A 22,863-nucleotide genomic window follows, 5' to 3' on the forward strand; every position below is an offset into this window, starting at 1 on the left:
TGCTAACTTTTGCTGCCGGAGGGTGCGCTGCAGGCGTAACCATGGGAGTGGCAAACGGGTGAGAACCAGGCAGCAGCGGCCACGTCACGGCCAGCGGGCGGCGGGGGGTGCGGGCCGTGAGCCTGCGCGCTGCCTCTGGCGGGCGCCTGGGCCTCGGGTTCTTCCTGTGGGCGCACTTCGGCTTCGAGTCTAGAGCAACTGGCGCTGCAGCTTCTTCACCACAATCCCGCCCCCTCCCGAGGCTGCTGGCCGGCCGCCTGCGTCCCCGTGACACCTGATGTGTCCACCGGACGCCTCGTCCGGGAAGGGTGTCCCCGGGGCCCGGTCGGCAGAGAGGACCGTCACCTCCCAGCCACACGAGCGGGGACGCCGGTGCCCAGAGCGCCTCCCGGTGAGCAGGCTCGTCTAAGGCGAGTCCGAAAGGGCAGGCTGGGGCAGAGCCACTGAGAGACGCCTGTTGGGCAACTGACCTTGGCACGCGGGGGGCTGGTCAGCCCAGGCCTGGCGGGAGCAGGCGAGCTGCTGGGGCCCCTGCAGCCGGAACCCGCGCCGGCAGGAGAACACGAGCACACGCCGCCCTGGGGGCCCACACAGCACGGAGTCCCCGTGTGCCACACGCTCCAGGGGGCTGCACTCGTCCTCTGGGCCAGGGAGAGGGTAGTCAGCTGTCACCTCATCACCTCCCGAGGGCCGCTCCCAGGCCCCACACGGCCCCCCAGGCCCCACACAGCCCCCCCCAGGCCCCACACGGCCCCCCAGGCCCCACACAGCCCCCCCAACCCCCACACGGCCCCCCCAGGCCCCACACGGCCCCCCAGGCCCGCACCACCTCCCAGGCCCCGCACGGCCCCCCAGGCCCCACACAGCTCCCCCCAGGCCCCACACGGCCCCCCAGGCCCCGCACGGCCCCCCCAGGCCCCACACGGCCCCCCCACAGCCCCCCAGGCCCCACACGCCCCCCCCCAGGCCCCACACAGCACCCCAGGCCCCACACGGCCCCCAAGCACCACACGGCCCCCCTCACGCCCCCCCAGGCCCCACACGGCCCCCCCAAGGCCCCACACAGCCCCCCCAGGCCCCACACAGCCCCCCAGGCCCCACACGGCCCCCCAAGCACCACACGGCCCCCCAAGCATCCCGTGGCCCCCCAGGTCCCACACGGCCCCCCCAGGCTGCAGGTTCTCTTCCCTCAGTGGGAAACCTGCCGCCTCTCCGGGCGTCTCCGCCCTCGAGTCCCCACTCGCCTCCACCCTGTGCCTTTGTGTCTCTCCCCGTGGACGGGGCGCAGGCCCGGGCTGTGGGCTCAATGCCCAGTGTGGGCCGTGCAGGAGCAGCCGATCGATGATTCTCTCCCATCATAAATGTCTCTCTCTCTCCCTCCCTCTCCCTTCCTCTCTGACATCCATTAAAACATATTTTTAAAAATGTGTCGGCGACGGCTTCTCAACCAGGGGCCTTGGGCTCCTGTGAGGTCGGGAACCGTGACCGCCGCCCCCTCGGCCCTGACCCAGCCACACGGGCAGCGCCCTCCTACGGGGGCCCCCACTGGGACATCCTGCCTCCCACGGGGACGCCACGAGGACGGCCGTCTCCCCGCTGCTTTCTCCCAACGCGCTGATCGGAAGCCGCTTCTGCGCTGGAGCCCGCGCCCTAACCAAGGTGGCAGGGGCTCAGTTACCTGGGGGAACCTCCCTCCAGGCCTCCAGGTTCAGGCCGGGGACGCCCTCGCACGGCGTGAAGTCCTGGGGGAACGTGGCAGCGCGGAAGGCGTCGGCGGGCACGCGCGGGAGGCCCGTGTTGTCACAGATGACCCGCGACAGGGAGTGCGTCCCCAGCTCCCGCCTCTGCGCCTCCGTGAACACCCCGCCGTGTTCCCACCAGAACCTGCACAGGAGGGAGCAGACGGAGGGGCCGCCGGTCAGTGCTCCCACCGGGACCCCCAGGGCGGTGACGGCACGGCTCTGAGCCAGAGGACGTCCCGGCTTCTCTCCCCAGGAGCCGGCCACTTGAGATGCTGCAGCTGGGCGTGAATGGGGGAGCCAGGGGCTCTCCCGGGAGACCCTCAATTGTTAAGTGACCAGCGTCACGGGGGACGAGCCTGCCGGCCACACGGTGTCCCCCCCCCCCCCCCCCCGACCCCAGGCCCGGCTGACACCCTGGGAACCGGACGTGGTGTGACTGGCCCGACACCTACCGGTCACCGTCCCTCAGGGCCCTCATCTGCCTCCCGATGAGGCAGGCGAACAGGGGCCCGGTCCGCGCGCCCGGCAGCAGGTCCTCGGCCAGGCCGCCCAGCCAGACGTCCACGTTGTCCGGGTGCTGGTACAGGCGCATGATCCGGTCGGCGACACTGCCGTTGGCGATGACGCTGCTGAGGTCAGCCCGGGTGTGCAGCCTGCCCAGCCCGCAGAACTCCCTCCAGGCGTTGTACCCTGCACGGGGCACGGGGTGGGCCATGGGGGCACGGGGCAGGGGGCACGGGGTGGGCCATGGGGGCACAGGGTGGGCCATGGGGGCAGGGGGCACGGGGTGTAGAGGGGACAGCTGAGGAGGCGAGGGGGCCAGCGTGGACCTGAGTGAGGGGTGCAGTGGGACAGCCCAGGGCCCGTCCTGAGCAGAGGGGCCAGGCACACCGTGGCCGGGAGGTTGGGCCAGTGGGTTAGGCACAGCCCAGGCCGGGAGGGCAGGGGGACAGGGGACAGGAGGCATGGACCCCGACCTCCCCGTGACGTGTGTCACGCAGGCCGGCTCTGGGAAGCCCAACGCAGACTCCGCGATGGCCCGGGACACCCAGCCTCCCTGCCCCCGCCCCCCGCAGGGCTCTCCCCTCCCAGGGCGCCAGGCCCACGGGGTCCCGTTGTCTGAGGGCACGAGCAGCTCCTCTGTGGACAGACGAGAGGAAGGTGGGGTGGGTGGGTGAGTGGGAAGTGATCACCAAAGAACTTGTAGGCAAATACGCATCACCCATGGGCACAGACCACAGGGGTGAGGGCTGGCGGGGAGCAGGCGGGCTAGCAGGTCAGTGGGGGGAAAGGCGAACATGTGTAATACTTCCAACAATAAAGGTTTTTTAAAAATAAAAATAAAAGGTAGAGAGTGTAAACATTAAAAAAACAATAAAACAGGAAATACAGTACCGAGGGAAAAAATAATTAAAAATAAAAATAAATAAAAATAGCCCCGGCTGGTGTGGCTCAGTGGATAGAGCGTCAGCCTGGACTGAAGGGTCCCGGGTTCGATTTAGGTCAGGGCCCAGGCCTGGGTTGTGGGCTCGATCCCCATGAGGGGACGTGCAGGAGGCAGCCGATCCATGATTCTCTCTCATCATGGATGTTTCTCTCTCTCTCTCTCTCCCCCTTCCTCTCTGACATAAAAAAATATATTTAAAACATAAAAATGAAAACGAGGAAAGCATTTCAGCCCCAGAAAGCCGCACCACAACACGGGAGAGCAGGAGAGGCCGTGCACCTGTCCCACGGGAAAGCCGGCCGCGGGGGCGAGCGCTCACCTGGCAGCCCGTGGTCCCGGCCCCGCTGCAGGTTCAGCGACGCCAGGTCGAAGGTCCCGACGGGCGCCAGCACGGAGAGCCGCTCCGTCAGCTCCTCGCTCACCTGCGCCGGCAGCTTGGCCGGCCTGGCCAGGAGGCCCCGCACCAGGGGGTCCACACCTCCTGCAAGACACCCCGAGGGCGACCGTGTCCCCGGCCAGACCTCAACCGCGCGCTTTCCTAACCGGTGTCCTCGGGGGCCCGTGACTCAGCCCCCGGAGCGCCCCAGTTCTCTCAGGTGCCGTCTGTGGGTGCCTGGCCCTCGCCTGGACCCCGCGTCTGAGGGGACTGACTCGGGTGCGGGGCGGTCGGGACGTAGGCCCGAGGGGACCCAGACGTGAGCCCCTCAGATGCTCAAGGGTTTTGTTTTTAATCCTCAGCCGAGGCTCCTTTTCCCACTGATTTCTAGAGAGTGGGTGGGAGGAAGGAGGGGGAGAGAGAGACACATCGATGGTTTGCCTCCCACATGTGCCCTGGCCAGAGCCAGGGATCGAGCCACACCGAGGTGCGTGCCTTTGATCGGGAATCGAACCCGGGAGCCCGCGGCCCCTGGACTCTAACCACGGAGCAAACCAGGGCAGATGCTCGAGTGTTTTATTTTTCTGTAGCGAAAACATTACCGTCAGGGAAGCATTCGCTGAATTCGCACATCAGGAGCAGCCGTGGGGACTTGGCTCGGCTGAGGGAGCCCTGAGGAGTGGGGGTGGGGGTGGGGGTGGGGGGAGGACCAGCCCTTCCCCTCCAAAGCGCCAGCCATCCCCGGGGACTCCGTGGGGACCGGTCAGATCCCCCCTGGTAGCCCGTCTGCACCCTGGCCTCTCCCACACGGCGTGCGACCGTTTCCGTGGCAACCGAGCAGGTACAGTGGCCTCCTCCCCCTCCTCCCCTCAGCCACCCAGAGCCAAGAGCCACGGGAGCAGGAGAGAAGCTTCTGGACACACAGACAGACAGAGAACAGAGGGGAGGGAAGAAAGGAGGGACCGGGGTGTGGGCAGAACCTGCCTACCTCACCCAGAAACTGCAGTGGCTTCTAAACCACTCACTTCCACACGTGACCCAGCCGTGGCCTTCTGAAAGCACATAGCACTGAGCGCGGCCACGGCAGTGTTGACGGGAAAAGGGCCTCGTTTATCAGGTAGGACGTACAGTCCCATTTCCACTCAGTGTTATTGAAACCACGGGGGCGGGGGGGGGGGGCAGGGGGGGCCGGGACACTGGACCCTGTGGATTCTGGACTGCAAGGCCTGACTCGGGTGTTTGTGAGGAAAGCTAAGCCTTCCGTTCTCCCAGCAGCCCGGCCGGCGGGGCCCAGGGGCTGAGCATCGACCTGAGAGCCAGGAGGTCATGGTTCGATCCCCGGTCAGGGCACAGGCCCGGGTTGTGGGCTCCATCCCCAGGAGGGGGCGTGCAGGAGGCAGCCAGTCAGTGATTCTCTCTCATCACGGATGTGTCTCCCTCTCCCTTCCTCTCTGAAATCAATAAAAATATGTTTAAAATTAAATAGAAAAATAAAAGCTCCGAGCACATGTGCTTCCTCCATAAACACCCATGACTGGCAGGGCCTCCATGTGAACGGCAGGGTCTACATGAGAACGGCAGGGCATGCTGACACTGAAGGGGCTGCAGTGGGCTCTGTCTCTGAGAGCGAGAGAGGGAGGGAGAGAGGAGGGAGGGAGGGGGAGGGAGAGAGGAGGGAGGGAGGGAGAGGGAGAGAGAGAGGGAGAGACAGAGAGAGGGAGAGAGGACGGAGGGAGGGAGGGGGAGGGAGAGAGAGAGAGAGAAAGGGAGGGAGAGAGGAGGGAGGTAGGGAAGGAGGGAGAGGGAGAGAGAGGAGGGAGGGAGAGACAGAGAGAGGGAGAGAGAGAGAGAGGAGGGGGCTCGCACCTTCCTGAAGGACCCTCCAGGGGCTGAAGAAGGCGTCACGCAGCAGCAGTGGGGGCAGGAGCTCCCGGAAGTGGGCATCCAGCCGCCACACCCGCGGGTGGACCGTGGCGTGGCCGAAGCGGAAGGCAGCCGTGGTGAACACGTTGGACACGGTGGGGTCCACGGCGGAGTCATAGCCCTCGTAGGGGCCCACGTGCTGCCCGAAAGCCTGGGGGCCCAGGATTCTGGGGACGTAATCCCGCAAGGTGATGATCTGTGGGAAAGGAGAGAGGGAGCCTCTGGGGGGGAGGGAGGGGAGGGGAGGGGAGGGGAGGGGCGGAGGCCGCAGGGCTGGTCCCACCCAGGGAAGGAGGGTGTCCCCCCCGGCACAGCCTGGGCTCAGGGGTGCCAGGGGGGTGGGGACCACACTGCCCAGCATGGACAGTGAGCAGGTGCAGTGCCCACCGTCCGACAATCTGGGGGCATGTCAGAGCCGCCCCCACTCCCCCGGGGCAGGACAGGACAGGACAGGGCGCGGCCGGCCGCCTTGGGCCTCAGCACGGACGGGCCGGAGGGCTGCCGCCTGCGGCTCCTCTCACACACATGACTAACTTTCCATCCAAACCGCCTTCTCCCCCCCGTGCCCCTCCCCCTGCACCCACAGCGAACATCGGATCTGGTCGCTTCAGGGACCTGGCACCCGGGCTCAGGGCGCAGACCAGCGGGTGACCCAGGAGGTCGGCCAGCCCCACCCCCACCCGGGCCTGCTTCCTTAGCTGCAAAAGCCTCTTCCCCGGCGTCTGTAAAACTGATTTCAGAGAGGAAGAGGGAGGGAGAGAGCTCCCACCTGCTACGCCAGCACCTGTGCCATTCACCACATGTACATACATGTACACTCACCACACACACACACACACACACATGCTCCACACGCCCTCACATTCACACACACCACCTACACACATGCATACCCACACTTACACATACCACATGTACACACACACTCACCACACGTATACATACCATACACACACCACACACACGTGTACACACCACATGCATGCACACCCACATCCCCTTTCACACCCACAACACAACACACACATGTACATACTCGTACCGCATACACACCACCCGCGCACACACCACAGACCCCCTGGCAGGAGGACAGTGGGGAGAGTCTTAAATTCCAGGCGGTGGAAGGCGGGGAGAACAGACAGGTTAAACACCTAACTCAACAGCAACCCTCCGGTTCCGCATCAACAACCATCCATGCGGAGAGGAGTGTGACTCCCATTTAACTTGTAACTCACACCCTCACAGACTGCTCTTCTTCGTACGTCCGTTCTCCATTGACTCAAAGTATGAACGACAAAAGCTGGTGCCCAGGTGCCAACCCTAAGGCTCTGGGCGCCAGGAACCCGCAGGCGCACGGAACCTCTCCTGCCAGACTCCTGGTCACACGTCAGCCGCCGGAGGGGATGAGAGCACAGACCAGGGGCGGGGCGGGCAGCCCTCAGGAAGCTGCGGGTTAACCTGGGGTGGGGCGCCCACGCGGCTTTGCGCACTCTGTCGGGGCGCCGGGAGGGCGCTGTGCGCACCTGGTGCAGGGCGCCCACCACCTTGCGCGCCTCCTGGTAGGCGGTGTCCGCGCTCCAGTGCGGGTTGAGGGCCTTGAGCGCGGCCGCCAGGCGGTTGTGCTCGCGCAGCCACAGCGTGTGCAGGGCCGTCAGGGCGGGGACCTCGCTGGCTCGGCTGTCCCCCGCCAGGAAGCAGGGCGCGCGGCCTGGGGCGCCGGGCTCGGGGGCACAGGCCCGGGGCGCGTGGGGCGGGACGAAGGGCAGGTGGGCGCGGCCGGCGTCGCTGTGGCGCTCGTTGACCCGGAGCAGCCCCTCGGCGCTGGTCCAGTTCCGCAGCTGCTGCTCGGCGGCCGGGGAGCTGCCGTACACGGTGGACGCGTCCAGGAAGGAGGTCAGCCCGTTCATCTGCTGCCGCGGGTTCCCCGGGGACAGGTGGCCGAACGGGGCACCGTGGGCCCCGCTGCCGCAGGCGGCCGACGACCGGTAGAAGGGCAAGCAGGTGGCGCCGGAGGCCTGGGCGGCCGAGGCAGGGAGCTGTGGGAGAGGCGCATCACCATCACCTCGGGGTCTCAGCGCCCCCTTCACGGCCCTGGGACACCGGTACCTGGATGGGGGAGCAGGGCCAGGGGACACCGGTACCTGGATGGGGAAGCAGGGCCAGGGGACACCGGTACCTGGATGGGGAAGCAGGGCCAGGGGACACCGGTACCTGGATGGGGAAGCAGGGCCAGGGGACACCGGTACCTGGATGGGGAAGCAGGGCCAGGGGACACCGGTACCTGGATGGGGAAGCAGGGCCAGGGGACACCGGTACCTGGATGGGGGAGCAGGGCCAGGGGACACCGGTACCTGGATGGGGAAGCAGGGCCAGGGGACACCGGTACCTGGATGGGGAAGCAGGGCCAGGGGACACCGGGTACCTGGATTGGGGAAGCAGGGCCAGAGGACACCGGGTACCTGGATGGGGGAGCAGGGCCAGGGGATACCGGGTACCTGGATGGGGGAGCAGGGCCAGGGGACACCGGTACCTGGATGGGGGAGCAGGGCCAGGGGACACCGGGTACCTGGATGGGGGAGCAGGGCCAGGGGACACCGGGTACCTGGATGGGGGAGCAGGGCCAGGGACACTGGGTACCTGGATGGGGAAGCACGGGCTCTGGTTCTCGCAGGCCGGCTGGCAGGCGCTGCCCCCGAGCGCGGCCTGGCTGGTGTCCTGCGGCGTGAAGGCCATGTCGTGGGCGATGTACTGCCCCCACGCCACCAGCAGGTCCGAGTACTGGCCGTCCTCCTGCACCGCCTCGTTGGCAACTTGCAGGACCTGCAGAGTCACCTCCCGGACCTGGAGAGAAAGGGATCCGGGTGGGGGCGGACGTAGCACGGGTCTGTCTGGGGGGAGGCACCCTCATGTCGCAGGGGTGAGCCAGCCACCTGACCAGCAAATGCCTGCACAGGCCTGGCTTCTCCTGGGACGAAGGCGCTTCACCCCCCCACACCACCACCCAGGGAGACAGCAGGCAGCCTTACCTTACCTGCTGTCCCCTCCTACTGGTGACTCAGTCCCTCAGCTGCAAGGGGCCCCACCCGCAGGGGTGAGGTGGAGGGAATCCCACAGACACCCACACAGCCCGCCACCTCCACCTGCACCCGGGCTCAGGGACAGGTCATGGAGCCTAACCCTAGTACAGGTCACGCAGCGTCGGGGGCACTGACCGGGGGCAGGGGAACCCCGTTGTGTAAGAAGTCAGGGTTCCATCCTCGGGGCTCGCTGATGCCGTCTTCGTACGCGGGCGGCAGCCACCGGGCCAGGGCCGTGTTGGAGGCTCCCCACCGGGGATGGTCTCTGGAGACAAAGGTGCCCAGGTGAGTGGGGAGGGGAGGGAGGAGGAGGGGACACCTTCCCGCTCAGGTGCCCCTCATACTGGGGCCACACGGGGGGTCGGGGAGGGGAGGGAGGAGGAGGGGGGAGGCAGCAGGTCCACCTACAATAAACCATCCTCAAGGGAAGCCCTCGGGCAGGCTCCCCCGGACCCTGCTCAATGCGGCCTGCAGCCGGCCTCACACCAGGGCCTCCAGCCGAGTGAACAGCCTCCTGGGGGTGCATGGACCTGGATCCCCTAATGTTCCAGGTGCGCCCTTCCCTCAGCCCAGGACACACTTTCCCACCTTCCAACAGCCCTTCCCGCTCAGGTGCCCCTCACACTGGGGCCACACGGGGGGTCGGGGAGGGGAGGCCTCCCTGCAGGACAGAGACTTGGGGTGCTTCCAGCAAAGATACAATTTGGAAAACTGCTGGTGTCTCGTCCGCAGGCGCCCACCACCGCCCGGGGCGCTGCGCCTGTTCCTGCCTCACACGGACTTTCATGCGAAGATGCTGCTAGAAGCCGGGTTGTGGAACTGCTGACCCATCTAAGTTCAGGAGCGAGGTGGTGGTCCGGGACTTTGCTCTCTGCCCCTCTCAGCACCCCTGGGTGGTCTTTGTCTGCATCTGAGTCCCGGCCTCTCCTGGGCGGGGCCTGGCTGTGTGTCTGTCGCAGGGAGGACCCACACGTCCTCCTGCTGGTCCCGGCCTGATCCCCGCCTATCACACACTCTGCTCGTTCCTCCGCGTTCCTGGTCACCCTGTGTGACCCTTTCCCCACCCCACCCTAGGGTGTGGGGTCCCAGAGGCCCTGCATTTGGACACAGGACCGTGAGGAAGGCAGCACCGGCCAGACGGGCATCCAGATGACGTGCAAAGGTGGGTGAGGGGCCAGGACAGATGCCAGAGGACCCGGGAGCTCGGAGGCCGGGAGGGAGTCAGGTTCCAATCCAACCTGCAGGAGGTCGGGTGTCGAGATACCTGTTGTTGCAGGCTCCCGTGATGAGCCGGTACTTGTCGGCCAGGCAGGTGTGCGGACACTGCGGGGGCAGCATGTGGGGCAGGCACCCCGACACGTTGGCAATGGTGCTCAGCAGCTCCTCCGACAGAGCATCTGGGAACCACGTCGGAGTAAACCCTCCGTGAGGCCACGTCCCCTGACCCAGCACCTGCGTGTGTTCCCGGGGCCTGGGTCCCACGTAAACCCTCCGTGAGGCCACGTCCCCTGACCCAGCACCTGTGTGTGCTCCCGGGGCCTGGGTCCCATGTAAACCCTCCGCGAGGCCACGTCCTCTGACCCAGCACCTGTGTGTGCTCCCGGAGCCTGGGTCCCACGTAAACCCACTGTGAGGCCACGTCCTCTAACCCAGCACCTGTGTGTGCTCCCGGGGCCTGGGTCCCACGTAAACCCGCTGTGAGGCCACGTCCTCTAACCCAGCACCTGTGTGTGCTCCCGGGGCCCACATCCCCTGACACAGCACCTGTGTGTGCTCCCGGGGCCTGGGTCCCACGTAAACCCTCCGCGAGGCCACGTCCTCTAACCCAGCACCTGTGTGTGCTCCCGGGGCCTGGGTCCCACGTAAACCCTCCGCGAGGCCACGTCCTCTGACCCAGCACCTGTGTGTGCTCCCGGGGCCTGGGTCCCACGTAAACCCTCCGCGAGGCCACGTCCCCTGACCCAGCACCTGTGTGTGCTCCCGGGGCCTGGGTCCCACGTAAACCCTCCGTGAGGCCACGTCCCCTGACCCAGCACCTGTGTGTGCTCCCGGAGCCTGGGTCCCACGTAAACCCGCTGTGAGGCCACGTCCCCTGACCCAGCACCTGCGTGTGCTCCCGGGGCCTGGGTCCCACGTAAACCCTCCATGAGGCCACGTCCCCTGACCCAGCACCTGTGTGTGCTCCCGGGGCCTGGGTCCCACGTAAACCCTCTGCGAGGCCACGTCCTCTAACCCAGCACCTGTGTGTGCTCCCGGGGCCTGGGTCTCACGTAAACCCTCCGCGAGGCCACGTCCCCTGACCCAGCACCTGTGTATGCTCCCGGGGCCTGGGTCTCACATAAACCCTCCGCGAGGCCACGTCCCCTGACCCAGCACCTGCGTGTGCTCCCGGGGCCTGGGTCCCACGTAAACCCTCCGCGAGGCCACGTCCCCTGACCCAGCACCTGTGTGTGCTCCCGGGGCCTGGGTCCCACGTAAACCCTCCGCGAGGCCACGTCCCCTGACCCAGCACCTGCGTGTGCTCCCGGAGCCTGGGTCCCACGTAAACCCTCCGCAAGGCCATGTCCTCTAACCCAGCACCTGCGTGTGCTCCCGGGGCCTGGGTCCCACGTAAACCCTCCGCAAGGCCACGTCCTCTAACCCAGCACCTGCGTGTGCTCCCGGGGCCTGGGTCCCACGTAAACCCTCCGCGAGGCCACGTCCCCTGACCCAGCACCTGTGCATGCTCCCGGGGCCTGGGTCCCACATAATAATCCTCTCGCTCAACCCCCGAGAGCATCCCCAAAGACGGGCTTTTAATTTTTAGTTTCTTCTGTTCTTTCGGAAAAGCAGTTCTCAAGAGCTCTGAGGCGGGGAAGGCCAGTTCTCAGGGTGACCCTGACCTCACTGGGCACGTCCTAGGTGGCACACAGCCCAGCTGAGGCCTGTGTCCGGCCACGTGATGCTTCAGTGGACGGCGACCACCTGGTAGCTACCCTCCCTGCCTAAATCCTGCCGGGCCAAGTCCTCTGACCAGACGGGTGTGTCTACCTACAAAACCTCCCTGCTCCTTCCTGCTGATTCCGGTGAATCTTCGAGGTCAGGACCCCAGAAAACAGGCTCCCGTTTTTCTGGGGTTTTCTTTTGCCAATTCTATTGCTGTTGATTTACAAATTAATTTCGAGCTGGTTCTCCAAATCCCATTTGAATAGCAGAGCAATTGTTCATCCTCAGATGAACAAAAACAAAATATCATGTGTTACCAACTGCTGGGTTCGTCCTGCGTGTGAGTAGGGGTCACACCTTCCTGGTGTCAGCGAGACAGGCCCCTGGGGCCCCCCACCCGGCCCCTGAAGAAAGTGTACTCCTGGCTGGCACTCCCAGGGGGACCGGGACCCCCGAGCGCTCGCTCACCTGTTGGAAGCTGTGACTGCCTCGGGTAAAGCCTCCTGTGCTTCGCCCGTATGGACACCTCCATGATCTCTGCTGCTCGGGAAACAGCTCGGCTTGTCAGCTCAGGGCGTTTGGGAAAAGACAGAAGCTGAGATGGAGCAATGATTTCTCTCTTCTTGAGGATTCTGTGGCACAAAGGGGAGATGTAAAGTCACTGCTTCTTTTTTTTTTTTAAATATATTTTATTGATTTCTTACAGAGAGGAAGGGAGAGGGATAGAGAGTCAGAAACATCGATGAGAGAGAAACATCCATCAGCTGCCTCCTGCACACCTCCTACTGGGGATGTGCCCGCAACCAAGGTACATGCCCCCGACCGGAATCGAACCTGGGACCCTTCAGTCCGCAGGCCGACGCTCTATCCACTGAGCCACACCGGTCAGGGCTAAAGTCACTGCTTCATGCCCAGCTGGTGTTCCCAGTGGTAGAGCATCGACCTATGAAGCAGGAGGTCACGGGTTCTATTCCCGGTCAGGGCACAGGCCCAGGTTGTGGCTCGATCCCCCGTAGGGGGTGTGCAGGAGGCAGCCGATCCATGAGTCTCTCTCATCATTGATGTTTCTCTCTCTCTCCCCCTCTCCCTTCCTCTCTGAAAACAATTTTAAAAAAGAGAAGAGACCACGGGCAGATTCAGTTCCACAGCCGTGGTGAGCTGCGGCTCTATCCCAGCAGCCACCACAGGAGGGTGACCGTGGCACCCGCCACCCTGTCTCCACTGCTGGTGCCTAATTCTTGGGAGAGAAGCCGCCCACCCATCAGACTTCCCATCCCCCACCCCACCCCCACGCCGGGATCGGTCGTCAAAGACTGGGAGACTGAACATTGCAAAACGGAGACTCGGGGGCCAGTTTTGGAGGTGGTGGTGAGGTTAAACTTGAGAAACAGGCAGAGGTGTCACAGGGCCAGGCACACCGGGCACGGGCAGGGGCAGGGCCCCTTCGTGGGCTCAGACATACCTCTCCCTCATGCCGTAGGTGGCCGCGTCCACCAGGCGCCGGCTCCCCTCCAAAACGCCAAGCGCGTGCGAGTCCTCGGACTTCCCTGCGGACAGTGCCACCCTCAGCGCGGCGCCAATGGCCGGCACCACCGTCCAGTCAGCCTCTCCGTGGAGCCAGCTGCAGGCGGTGGGCAGCTTTGGCCGCTTGACCTGGGCCCTGCCCGTCTTCCCACCTCAACCTGCGGCAGCTCCTGGCGGGCAGAGCGCCGGGGCCGGGCACCAGGAAGGGGCCCCTGCTCTGGCCACACGTGGGTGCAGTGGGCTGTGCCTTTTTCTCACCGGCCCGGCCGCGATGATTCTATCGCCTTGTCTGAATAGTTCTGTTACCGGAACCAGCAATACAGAAAATTCATGGTAATATTTGCCTCTTTCACCTTGTGCTTTTTTTTTTTTTTTAAATCCTCACCGGAGGACTTTTTTCCATTGGTTTTTAGAGAGAGTGGAAGAGAGAGAGAGAGAGAAATGTTAATGTGAGAGAAACACATCGATTGGGTGCCTCCTGCATGAGCTCCAACCAGGGCCCTGGCCAGGGAGGAGTCTGCAACCAAGGTACGTGCCCTTGACCGGAATCGAACCCGGAACCCTTGGGTCCACAGGCCAGCGCTCTATCCACTGAGCCACACCGGCTGGGGCTTCACTGTGCTTTTAACAAAAGATGAATCACTCGGATGCGCCCGCAGTTCCCAGTGAAGAGTCCCCTTTTCTATCTTTTAGTCCGTGCAATGGTCAGGCAGTGCCATGCCCTGTGTTTGTCGTCCACGTTCACAGGTTGACAGCCCGTCGCCCCGATTGAGGGTGGGAGGAGGGGGGGGCCTACGCACAGGGTCCCGGCCCTGACAGCAGAGACCCCGGGGCCTCCCCTGTGGCGGCTATGGACCAGGACACAGGTGTGGCCTGCAGAGGGGAGGCGTGGCCTGCAGAGGGGAGACCCCTGATCCTTGGCGCCTGTGTTGGACTTCAGCCGCCAGAGCTGCGAGAAACGAGCATCTGCTGGTTGGGAGTCCCAGTGCGCATGGCCCAGACCCACTGAGACAACGGAGCAAACCTATTTCTAGGTTAAAGTGCGAGGCTCCAGTGAAGGGTTACAAAGTCCAAGGAACGGCAATGAATTTGCCAACTTTTTCCTTTTTAAACAAAGGCTGCTTCCTGCTTCTTCCCTCTGTAGGCTACGCCCCTCCCTACTGGCCACGCCTCTCCCTGCTGGCCACACCTCCCCTCTGCAGGCCACGCCTCTCCCTGCTGACCACGCCTCCCCTCTGCAGGCCACACCTCTCCCTGCTGGCCACACCTCTCCCTACTGGCCATGCCTCCCCTCTGCAGGCCACGCCTCTCCCTGCTGGCCACGCCTCCCCTCTGCAGGCCACACCTCTCCCTGCTGGCCACACCTCCCCTCTGCAGGCCACGCCTCTCCCTGCTGGCCACGCCTCCCCTCTGCAGGCCATGCCTCCCCTCTGCAGGCCACGCCTCTCCCTGCTGGCCACGCCTCCCTTCTGCAGGCCATGCCTCTCCCTGCTGGCCACGCCTCCCTTCTGCAGGCCACGCCTCTCCCTGCTGGCCACACCTCTCCCTGCTGGCCACCCTCCCCTCTGCTGGCCACGCCTCTCCCTGCTGGCCACGCCTCCCTTCTGCAGGCCATGCCTCTCCCTGCTGGCCACGCCTCCCTTCTGCAGGCCACGCCTCTCCCTGCTGGCCACACCTCTCCCTGCTGACCACCCTCCCCTCTGCTGGCCACGCCTCTGCTTCCTGCTGTTCATCTGCATCGTATTTTCTTTTTTTTTTTTTTTTTATATATTTTATTGATTTTTTACAGAGAGGAAGGAAGAGGGATAGAGAATTAGAAACATCGATGACAGAGAAACATCGATCAGCTGCCTCTTGCACACCTCCCACTGGGGATGTGCCCGCAACCAAGTTACGTGCCCTTGACCGGAATCGAACCTGGGACCTTTCAGTCCGCAGGCCGACGCTCTATCCACTGAGCCACACCGGTTTTGGCTGCATCGTATTTTCTTTCATCAGCCAGGACTTCCTGCTTTGGTCACCACGTCTGGTGATGTAGCACCCCGATTCCCCAAGGGCACCACAGAAGTTACTTACTTTGCGGCAAAGGAGCAGGCAGATGCTCCCAAAGAAACACTCCTGCTCCAGGCAGCTGAGCAGGTAAGTGGGCATGTCTGTCGTGTCCGCCTAGGAAAATCGGTTCTTTTCCAGAAAGAGCTGTTTTAATTCTCTTAAACTCAGAATGGCTCTTCCTTTTCTGGGAAAGGGACAGAACCCGAGGGTCCCGCACCTGCCTCTGAGCCACCAGCGCCTTCTGCTCTGGACTTGAGGGCGGGGACCCCGTCGGGTCCTCAGACCCCACCCGTCTGTCACTTACCCCAGAGGGCCCTGCCCCTCAGGAAGGGGAAGAGCAGGAGGCTGCAGAGCAGGAGGCTGCAGGCCACGGCCAGCGGGACGCCCGGGGCGGCCGGCGCTCTCATTCTACAACCAAACGAAGAGGCACGCGGTCAGGGGCTGGGGCCCAGGAGCCGCCTTTGGGGGCAACTTGTCGGCAGGCCCTCTGTCGGCTGACGCTACTGCCCCTCCACAGCGACGGGTTCCCAGAGGCTGGCGTGGCTGCGGAGGACCCCGAGTCCCTCCCGGAGCGGGAAGACCGCCGCCCCCCGCGGGGCTGAGCCCCCGCAGGTGCCCTCAGGGCCTGAAGGCCAATCTGGCCGATTGGCAGCTGCGGCGGGCACAGCTCAGTGACACCGGCCCTGGCTGCATGCTGACGTCGATTGTGTCAAGTTCCTGGGAGGAAGCCCTGGGAACAATCTACGCCCCACGGCAGCTCCATGCAGGAGAGTGACCATCAGGACCTGAGCCGTCATAAAACCCCCAGAGATGCCCTGGCCGGTGTGGCTCAGTGGATAGAGCATCGGCCTGCGGATTGAAAGGTCCCAGGTTCGATTCCGGTCAAGGGCATGTACCTGGGTTGCGGGCACATCCCCAGTGGGAGGTGTGCAGGAGGCAGCTGATGGATGTTTCTCTCTCATCGATGTTTCTAACTCTCTATCCCTCTCTCTTCCTCTCTGTAAAATATCAATAAAATATATTAAAAACAAAACAAAACAAACAAACAAAAAAAACCCAGAGGCCCATGACTGTCTCAGCCTTCTCTCTCCTGCTCACGAGATGACCTCAGAGTCACAAAGACCGAACGCCAGCGTGCCACGCCCCACACCCATGTCCTCCTCATCGCGGGCTTCCTGGCGCTTCTTGGATGGGCTGCGTCTGGTCCGGAGTTAACTGACCGACCCCTGAGCAGAGGTTGGAGGTCATGGAAGCCCGCAGTCAGCGGGGCTCGGCGAGCGCCCCATATTGGCCCGAACCCCAGCCTCCCCTGGACCCCCTCCCAGGTTCCTGTGGCGCATTTCTCCCAGAAAACGGAAGCAGCACGTTTACAACCTGACCTTCTCCTCTTCCCCGCCGGGAGACGAATGTGAGGACCGGAGCTCCTGTGGCCGCTGCTGTTGCGGGCCTGGCTGCGCCCCTATAAGCTGGCTCCGCGCTCCGGCGCCCGCTCAAGTGGCCGCGCTCGAGTGGCCCGTCCCTGGGACGACCAGAGGTCCGGGTGGCGCCCTTGCCAGCCGACTATGGGCCCGGAGAGGCGGAGCCTCTGGCCACGCGTCAGAGAAAGGAAAACGCATTGAGGACGAGAAACCAGCTGAAGTCGGCCCACGGCACCTGTGTGTTCCTCTCTCGCCTTCCTGAGTTGGTGCTGATGGAAGAGAGGACTCGGATGCTCGCTCCACCAGCTGATGGGCTGCCCCCGGGACCAGGCTGAGGACCCGGCACGCTGGCTGTTACCTACTCAGTGTCCCAGCCTCAGTCTCCCCTCCCTGGGCGGTGACGCTCGCTGGGAAGGCTGTCTGCCCCGTTCCCACCTCATCTCAGGTTTCCTATGAAATCGCTCCCTCCTCCTCCTGTTCCCTCTCTCTTCAGGAGTTAGTGGAGCATAAGGAGGCTGCCTCCCGGAGGGAGAGGTGAGGTGAAATTCTAAAACAGGACACAGAGGTCCCCAGTCTCAGACCACAGGCTAGGCGGTCCCAATCTCAGACCACAGGGCCCCAATCTCAGACCACAGGGCCCCAGTCTCAGACCACAGGCTAGGCGGTCCCAATCTCAGACCACAGGGCCCCAATCTCAGTCCACAGGGCCCCAATCTCAGTCCACAGGGCCCCAATCTCAGTCCACAGGGCCCCAATCTCAGACCACAGGGCCCCAGTCTCAGACCACAGGGCCCCAGTCTCAGACCACAGGGTGGGCGGTCCCAGTCTCAGACCACAGGCTAGGCGGTCCCAATCCCAGACCACAGGGCCCCAATCTCAGACCACAGGCTAGGCGGTCCCAATCCCAGACCACAGGGCCCCAATCCCAGACCACAGGGCCCCAATCTCAGACCACAGGGCCCCAATCTCAGACCACAGGGCCCCAATCTCAGACCACAGGGCCCCAATCTCAGACCACAGGGCCCCAGTCTCAGACCACAGGGTCCCAGTCTCAGACCACAGGCTGGGCAGCCCCCAATCTCAGACCACAGGGCCCCAGTCTCAGACCACAGGGCCCCCATCTCAGTCCACAGGCTGGGCAGTCCCAATCTCAGACCATAGGGCCCCAATCTCAGACCACAGGGCCCCAGTCTCAGACCATAGGGCCCCAGTCTCAGACCACAGGCTGGGCAGCCCCCAATCTCAGACCACAGGGCCCCAGTCTCAGACCACAGGCTGGGCAGCATAACAATGTCACCATCAAGGTCCCTCTACAGGGGACAGTGAGCTTGGAGGGAGCTCTCCCCCGCCCCCAGCCCAGGGGGTTACACTTGTAATGTCGATAAACAGTGAAAAATCAGCCAGAATCAAAACTTGGATTTTTTCCTTGTAATCGGACCTTTTAATGGGCCCGCTCTGGTCACAGGAATATTTGGTCCCAGGTGCCGGCGCTGAGGGGTCTGTGATGGAGGGACATCCTGGCCCCTCTGGGAGGAGCGGGGGCTCCTGGGATCGGTCACCCTGGTGGGAGGTTGGGTTAGAAGTGACAACACTGAGGTTGGGAGGAGAGAGCCGGGGGGCAGGCAGGGCCGGAGCGGGAGGGGCTGGGTTCTGGGCCCCTCAGGCAGGCCCCCCAGGGAGGCAGGGAGGGAGGGCAGTGCCCCAGGCCCCAGCCAGGCCTCAGTCCTGGAGATCTCGCTGCCAGGAGGGGAGGGAGGGGTGGAGAAGGAGCCCCTTCTTACCTGAATTAGATGCTGGGAATGTTACCCAAAGATTTTCCTATCAAAACTCAATGTAAGCCTGGCCAGCGTGGCTCAGTGGTTGAGCGTTAACTTATGAACCAGGATGACCTAGGAACCAGGAGGTCCCGGTTCGATTCCCGGTCAGAGCACACGCCCGGGTTGCAGGCTCCATCCGCAGTGTGGGGCGTGCAGGAGGCAGCCTGTCAATGGTTCTCTTCCATCACTGATGTTTCTATCTCTCTCTCCCTCTCAGAAACCAATAAAAATATATTTTTAAAAATATTTGCTTTAAAAACAACAACAAAACAGGACCTCATGGTCTGAAGACGCTCCCAGGGCCAGTCTGCAGAGGGGAGTGAGGTGCGAGCTCGGGTCTGGGGGAGGGGCACATGTCCCCTCCCCCCCCTCGGCAGCCCGGAGCCCCGCCCGCTGACCTGCCACCAGCCCCTCCGCTGAGCCAGAGTGAGCGACAGCCCACGAGCCCCGCTTCCGTGTCTGTCCTGGGGCCCCCTGGGGCTTCCTGCCTGTGACCGGGACCCCCTGGCATCAGCACTGACGTGTCTGCTGATGTAAGTAGCTTGTTGCTTCAGGACAAGTGCCCGCAGCCAGGCACACACGCAGCCTCCGTCCACACACGGCACCCGTGTGCACGCCCCGCACGCGGGACACGGGTCCGTGGTCAGGTGGCAGCAAGGTGTCCTGGGACTGCCGGGCTCTGCGCGGCACCGCTGGACCGTGACCGCCCTCTGCGGCCCACTGGGCCCCGGAGCCGGTCGCACGCTCACGAGAGGGTTCAGAACGTCAGCAGAGGCCACAGAAAGCACTGGAATGATGGGGTCCGGCCCCAACTCTGCACATTCGTTCGCTGCCTCTTTGTTGTTGTTTTTTAATTGATTTCAGAGAGGAAGGGAGAGGGAGAGAGTCAAAGAAGAGAATCATGGATCGGCTGCCTCCTGCACACCTAACCCTAACCCTAACCCTAACCCTAACCCTAACCCACTGGGGGTCGAGCCTGCAACCGAGGTACGTGCCCGTGACTGGAATCGAACCTGGGACCCTTCAGTCCACACGCTGAGGCTCTATCCACTGAGCCACACCAGCCAGGGCTCACTCGCTTATAAAGATTCAGGCAATTCACTTCAGGGCGCCACCTGGGGGTCGGACCAAGGCAAACGGCCTTTCGTGAAGGAAAATTGCAAGGGGACGGCATGTTAGCAACGCCAGGCAGGCTCTGCCCTGGCAGGCTCGTTCCGGGATCCGAGGACCTCGCTCCTGTCCCGTGTGCCGAGAGCACCAGTGTCTGGTGAGACAGGCACGAAGCACCATAGGACTGACTTCCCGAGATGCCTGTGCTGTGACCACGTCGCAAAGACGAGCTGGAAGGGGAAACGGGAGGATTAAAAGGAAAGCCCCGTTGGGAACAGGAAGTAAAGAGAATGTTTTGGCTTTTTGAGCAGCACACACACCAGGCATCGCCGCTGTCCCGTCTGTGACAGGCGCAGGCGTGGGCGTCTGAAGGCCCAGGTTGCCCTCGGGTGTGTGTGAAAGCCCGGGTCTCACGCCTTTTCTCCACGTTCGGAGCAAATATTCCACAGCTTCCCGTCGGGCCTGACATCCGCTTCCCCAATCCGGCCGCGCTGGGTCTGGGGGGCCTGGGATTGGGAACGCCTGTGCTGACGGGGGCTTCTCGCTGGACGTGTTTGTCCGTGTTGACATGGGACAAAGGCCCCAGGGAACAAAACAGAACAAAAAGTGCGTATTTAATGTGGATTTGAGCAAATTTCAGTTTGAGAGAATACATGTTCTCTTTCTGGGTAGTTTGGGGTTTTGTGATGACAGGAGTCTAAAAACAAAGGCCTGATGCAGAACACAGTCCACGTGAAATGTTTTCCATGGCTCAGCAAGGTAGATTTAGTCTTGGGTTCGACACACGCTCAGTGAATGCCTCTTCAGGGCCAAGCTGGGTGCTGGACGGGTGTGAACCTGAGGCCGGGGTCTCCCTGGGTTTACGGAAGGTGCCGTGTACTCAGGAAGGCAGGCACCCAAGTCACTTCCTCGCAGGTGATATGCCTCCCCTCAGGGTCCCGGGCATGAGCCTCGGGAACCGGGACTCAGGTGCCTGACCGTCTGACCCGACGAGGAAGACAGTGGGGGCAGAGTGTGAGCAGGGAGTGATCGGGAGAGGACAGGCTTCTGGCTGACACAGCAGCAGCAGGAGGAAGCCTCCCAGATGTGTCGGTTTTATTTCTTGTTCTGTCCAAGGAAAGCCTGGCAAATACCAGCAATCCAACATGTAAGTGGGTGGGTAGGTGGGTGGGTAGATGGGAGGGTAGATGGGAGGGTGGGTGGATGGATGGATGGATGAGTGGATGGATGGATGGATGGATGGATTAGTGGGTAGATGGGTGGGTGGGTGGGTGGATGGATGGAAGGATGGATGGATGGGTGGGTGGATGGATGGGTGGGTGAGCGGGTGAATGGATGGTGGATTATGGATGGATAGACAGATAGATGGATAGATGGGGGGTGGGTGGATGGATGGATGGGTGGGTGGATGGATGGAAGGATAGATGGATGGATGGATGGATGGATGGATGGATGGATGGATGGGTGGATGGATGGATGAGTGGATGGATGAGTGGACGGATGGGTGGGTGAGTGGGTGAATGTATAGTGGGTTATGGATGGATAGACAGATAGATGGATAGAGGGGTGGGTGGGTGAATGGATGGATGGAAGGATGGATGGATGGATGGATGGATGGATTAGTGGGTAGATGGGTGGGTGGGTGGATGGATGGAAGGATGGACGGATGGGTGGGTGGACGGATGGGTGGGTGAGTGGGTGAATGGATGGTGGATTATGGATGGATAGACAGATAGATGGATAGATGGGGGGTGGGTGGATGGATGGATGGGTGGGTGGACGGATGGAAGGATAGATGGATGGATGGATGGATGGATGGATAGATGGATGGGTGAGCGGGTGAATGGATGGTGGATTATGGATGGATAGACAGATAGATGAATAGATGGGTGGGTGGAGAGAGAGAGGGAAGGATAAAGAAAGGGAGAGAGAACACTGCTGACAGGACACCTCGGCTCTCTGCAGGGCACCCTACACGATGCTTCTATTGCTTGAATTTTCCCCCCACAAGGGCACATGATTAGAAAGCCATCTACTTACTTTTTTTTTTTTTTTTTGTAAAAGATAAAAGGCATTTAAAAAATATCTACTTTAGGCTTAGTCATTAATGATTGATTTGCCAAGACATGAAGAAAACTCTACGTGGGGCTCATTCAATTCTCACTGATGAAATTAACTGAATAAACTCCCTACAGCGAGAGTCCACATCAGTCTCCCCAAGACGGGAAGGAAATTACATTTCCATTGCTCAGCTTGGAGGGATTCTCACATCATAATAGAATTTCTAAGGCACATGCACAGGGAGTGGCAAATATCTTTGGTTTTTAAGTAATTGCTGGTTACAGCTCCGTGCATTTTCTGTGACCCAGGAGACACCCCCGCCGATGTTTAATAACATTTCAAAGATAAGTTTTCTAACCGTAAGAGGGTCAGCTGCTGTAAGAAGGACGGAAATAAACATGAAGGTGGGTCCGGGCTGGGCCAGGTGGCCACGGCAGGGACGGCTCACCTTGCCGGGCGGACACGGAAGTTGTGTAGCTCTCTGTCTCCTCAGCGGTGACCAGCATTTGCCATCTTGAGTGTTTTGTTCGTAGGCTGCCCCTGGCGTGGACCAGCGTGGCCCCAAAATTCCTTCTATCCGTGGGCTGGGGAGTTACCTGCAGTGACTTCCTCTGAGGGGCCCCTTAGGCTGTGCCTGTACTACTCCATCATGAATAATGAGAAAAGGAGTCGCCCTGGCCGGTGTGGCTCAGTGGATAGAGCATTGGCCTGGGGACTGAAGGGTCCCAGGTTCGATTCTGGCCAAGGGCACATGCCTGGGTTATGGGCTCGATCGCCAGTAGGGGACGTGCAGGAGGCAGCCGATCAATGATTCTCTCTCATCATGGATGTTTCTCTCTCTCTCTCCCTCTCCCTTGCTCTCTGAAATCGATAAAGATATATTTTTAAAAAGTGCCTATCATTGTACTCTTTACCCGCTCCCAGCGGTTCCCTGCTTTTCCTCTCCCTAATCTGTCACCCATGGATTTCGTGGAACCGACTTAGATCCGTTCTCGAGGGGTGTTAGTCCGTTGAGATCCTGCTTCCTGGCCACTGGGGACAGTCTGGCACAAATAAACTCACACAAACTCTTCCCGGTGTGGGTGTTTCTGAGTTAACACAGCGCCATGTCTGCCGGTGAGTTTGGTGGTAAAGCTCTTGGGAGACTTGTCTAAAGTGAGTCCGTTCTCTCTAGAACATCCCCCAGAGGGTGCTGGGTGGCAAAGCCTCCCACGGGTGGGATGTCCACTCCTGGGGGTGATAGTCCCATGTCAGGGTGACTAGCAGGAGCACAGCCAAGAGCCAGGCGGGAGCTGACATCGCCTAAATCCACGCCGTCGGTCAGACGCGCTGGAAGCTTCCAGAGGCTTCTTACCACGAGAGCCACTCACAGGCTCACTGAAGCCAAGTAC

The 22,863-nt window shown here is 62.2% G+C and overlaps 1 protein-coding gene across 5 annotated transcripts in view; it reads right to left on the reverse strand.

Moving 5' to 3' along the window:
• TPO (thyroid peroxidase) overlaps positions 1–22,863 on the reverse strand; it is a gene marked incomplete at its 5' end in the record, with an annotated part of 445,236 nt that overhangs the window by 385,146 nt on the left and 37,227 nt on the right. For 2 of the 5 annotated variants that reach the window (XM_080683285.1, XM_080683284.1), the window contains 11 exons: positions 471–641; positions 1,679–1,884; positions 2,195–2,432; positions 3,509–3,670; positions 5,432–5,684; positions 7,012–7,524; positions 8,126–8,329; positions 8,701–8,830; positions 9,830–9,962; positions 11,959–12,122; positions 12,953–13,037. The exons of 1 other annotated variant lie outside the window; for it this stretch is intronic. In XM_080683285.1, the coding sequence (XP_080539411.1) occupies positions 471–641; positions 1,679–1,884; positions 2,195–2,432; positions 3,509–3,670; positions 5,432–5,684; positions 7,012–7,524; positions 8,126–8,329; positions 8,701–8,830; positions 9,830–9,962; positions 11,959–12,122; positions 12,953–12,963 (2,185 nt within the window). Of the gene's footprint in view, positions 1–470; positions 642–1,678; positions 1,885–2,194; positions 2,433–3,508; positions 3,671–5,431; positions 5,685–7,011; positions 7,525–8,125; positions 8,330–8,700; positions 8,831–9,829; positions 9,963–11,958; positions 12,123–12,952; positions 13,038–15,370; positions 15,474–22,863 lie in introns of those variants that run through there. 2 more of the 5 variants (XM_080683283.1, XM_080683286.1) reach the window with 2 other exon arrangements.

Source organism: Plecotus auritus, assembly GCF_963455305.1.
Source record: "Plecotus auritus genome assembly, chromosome: 8".
Lineage (NCBI taxonomy): Eukaryota > Metazoa > Chordata > Mammalia > Chiroptera > Vespertilionidae > Plecotus > Plecotus auritus.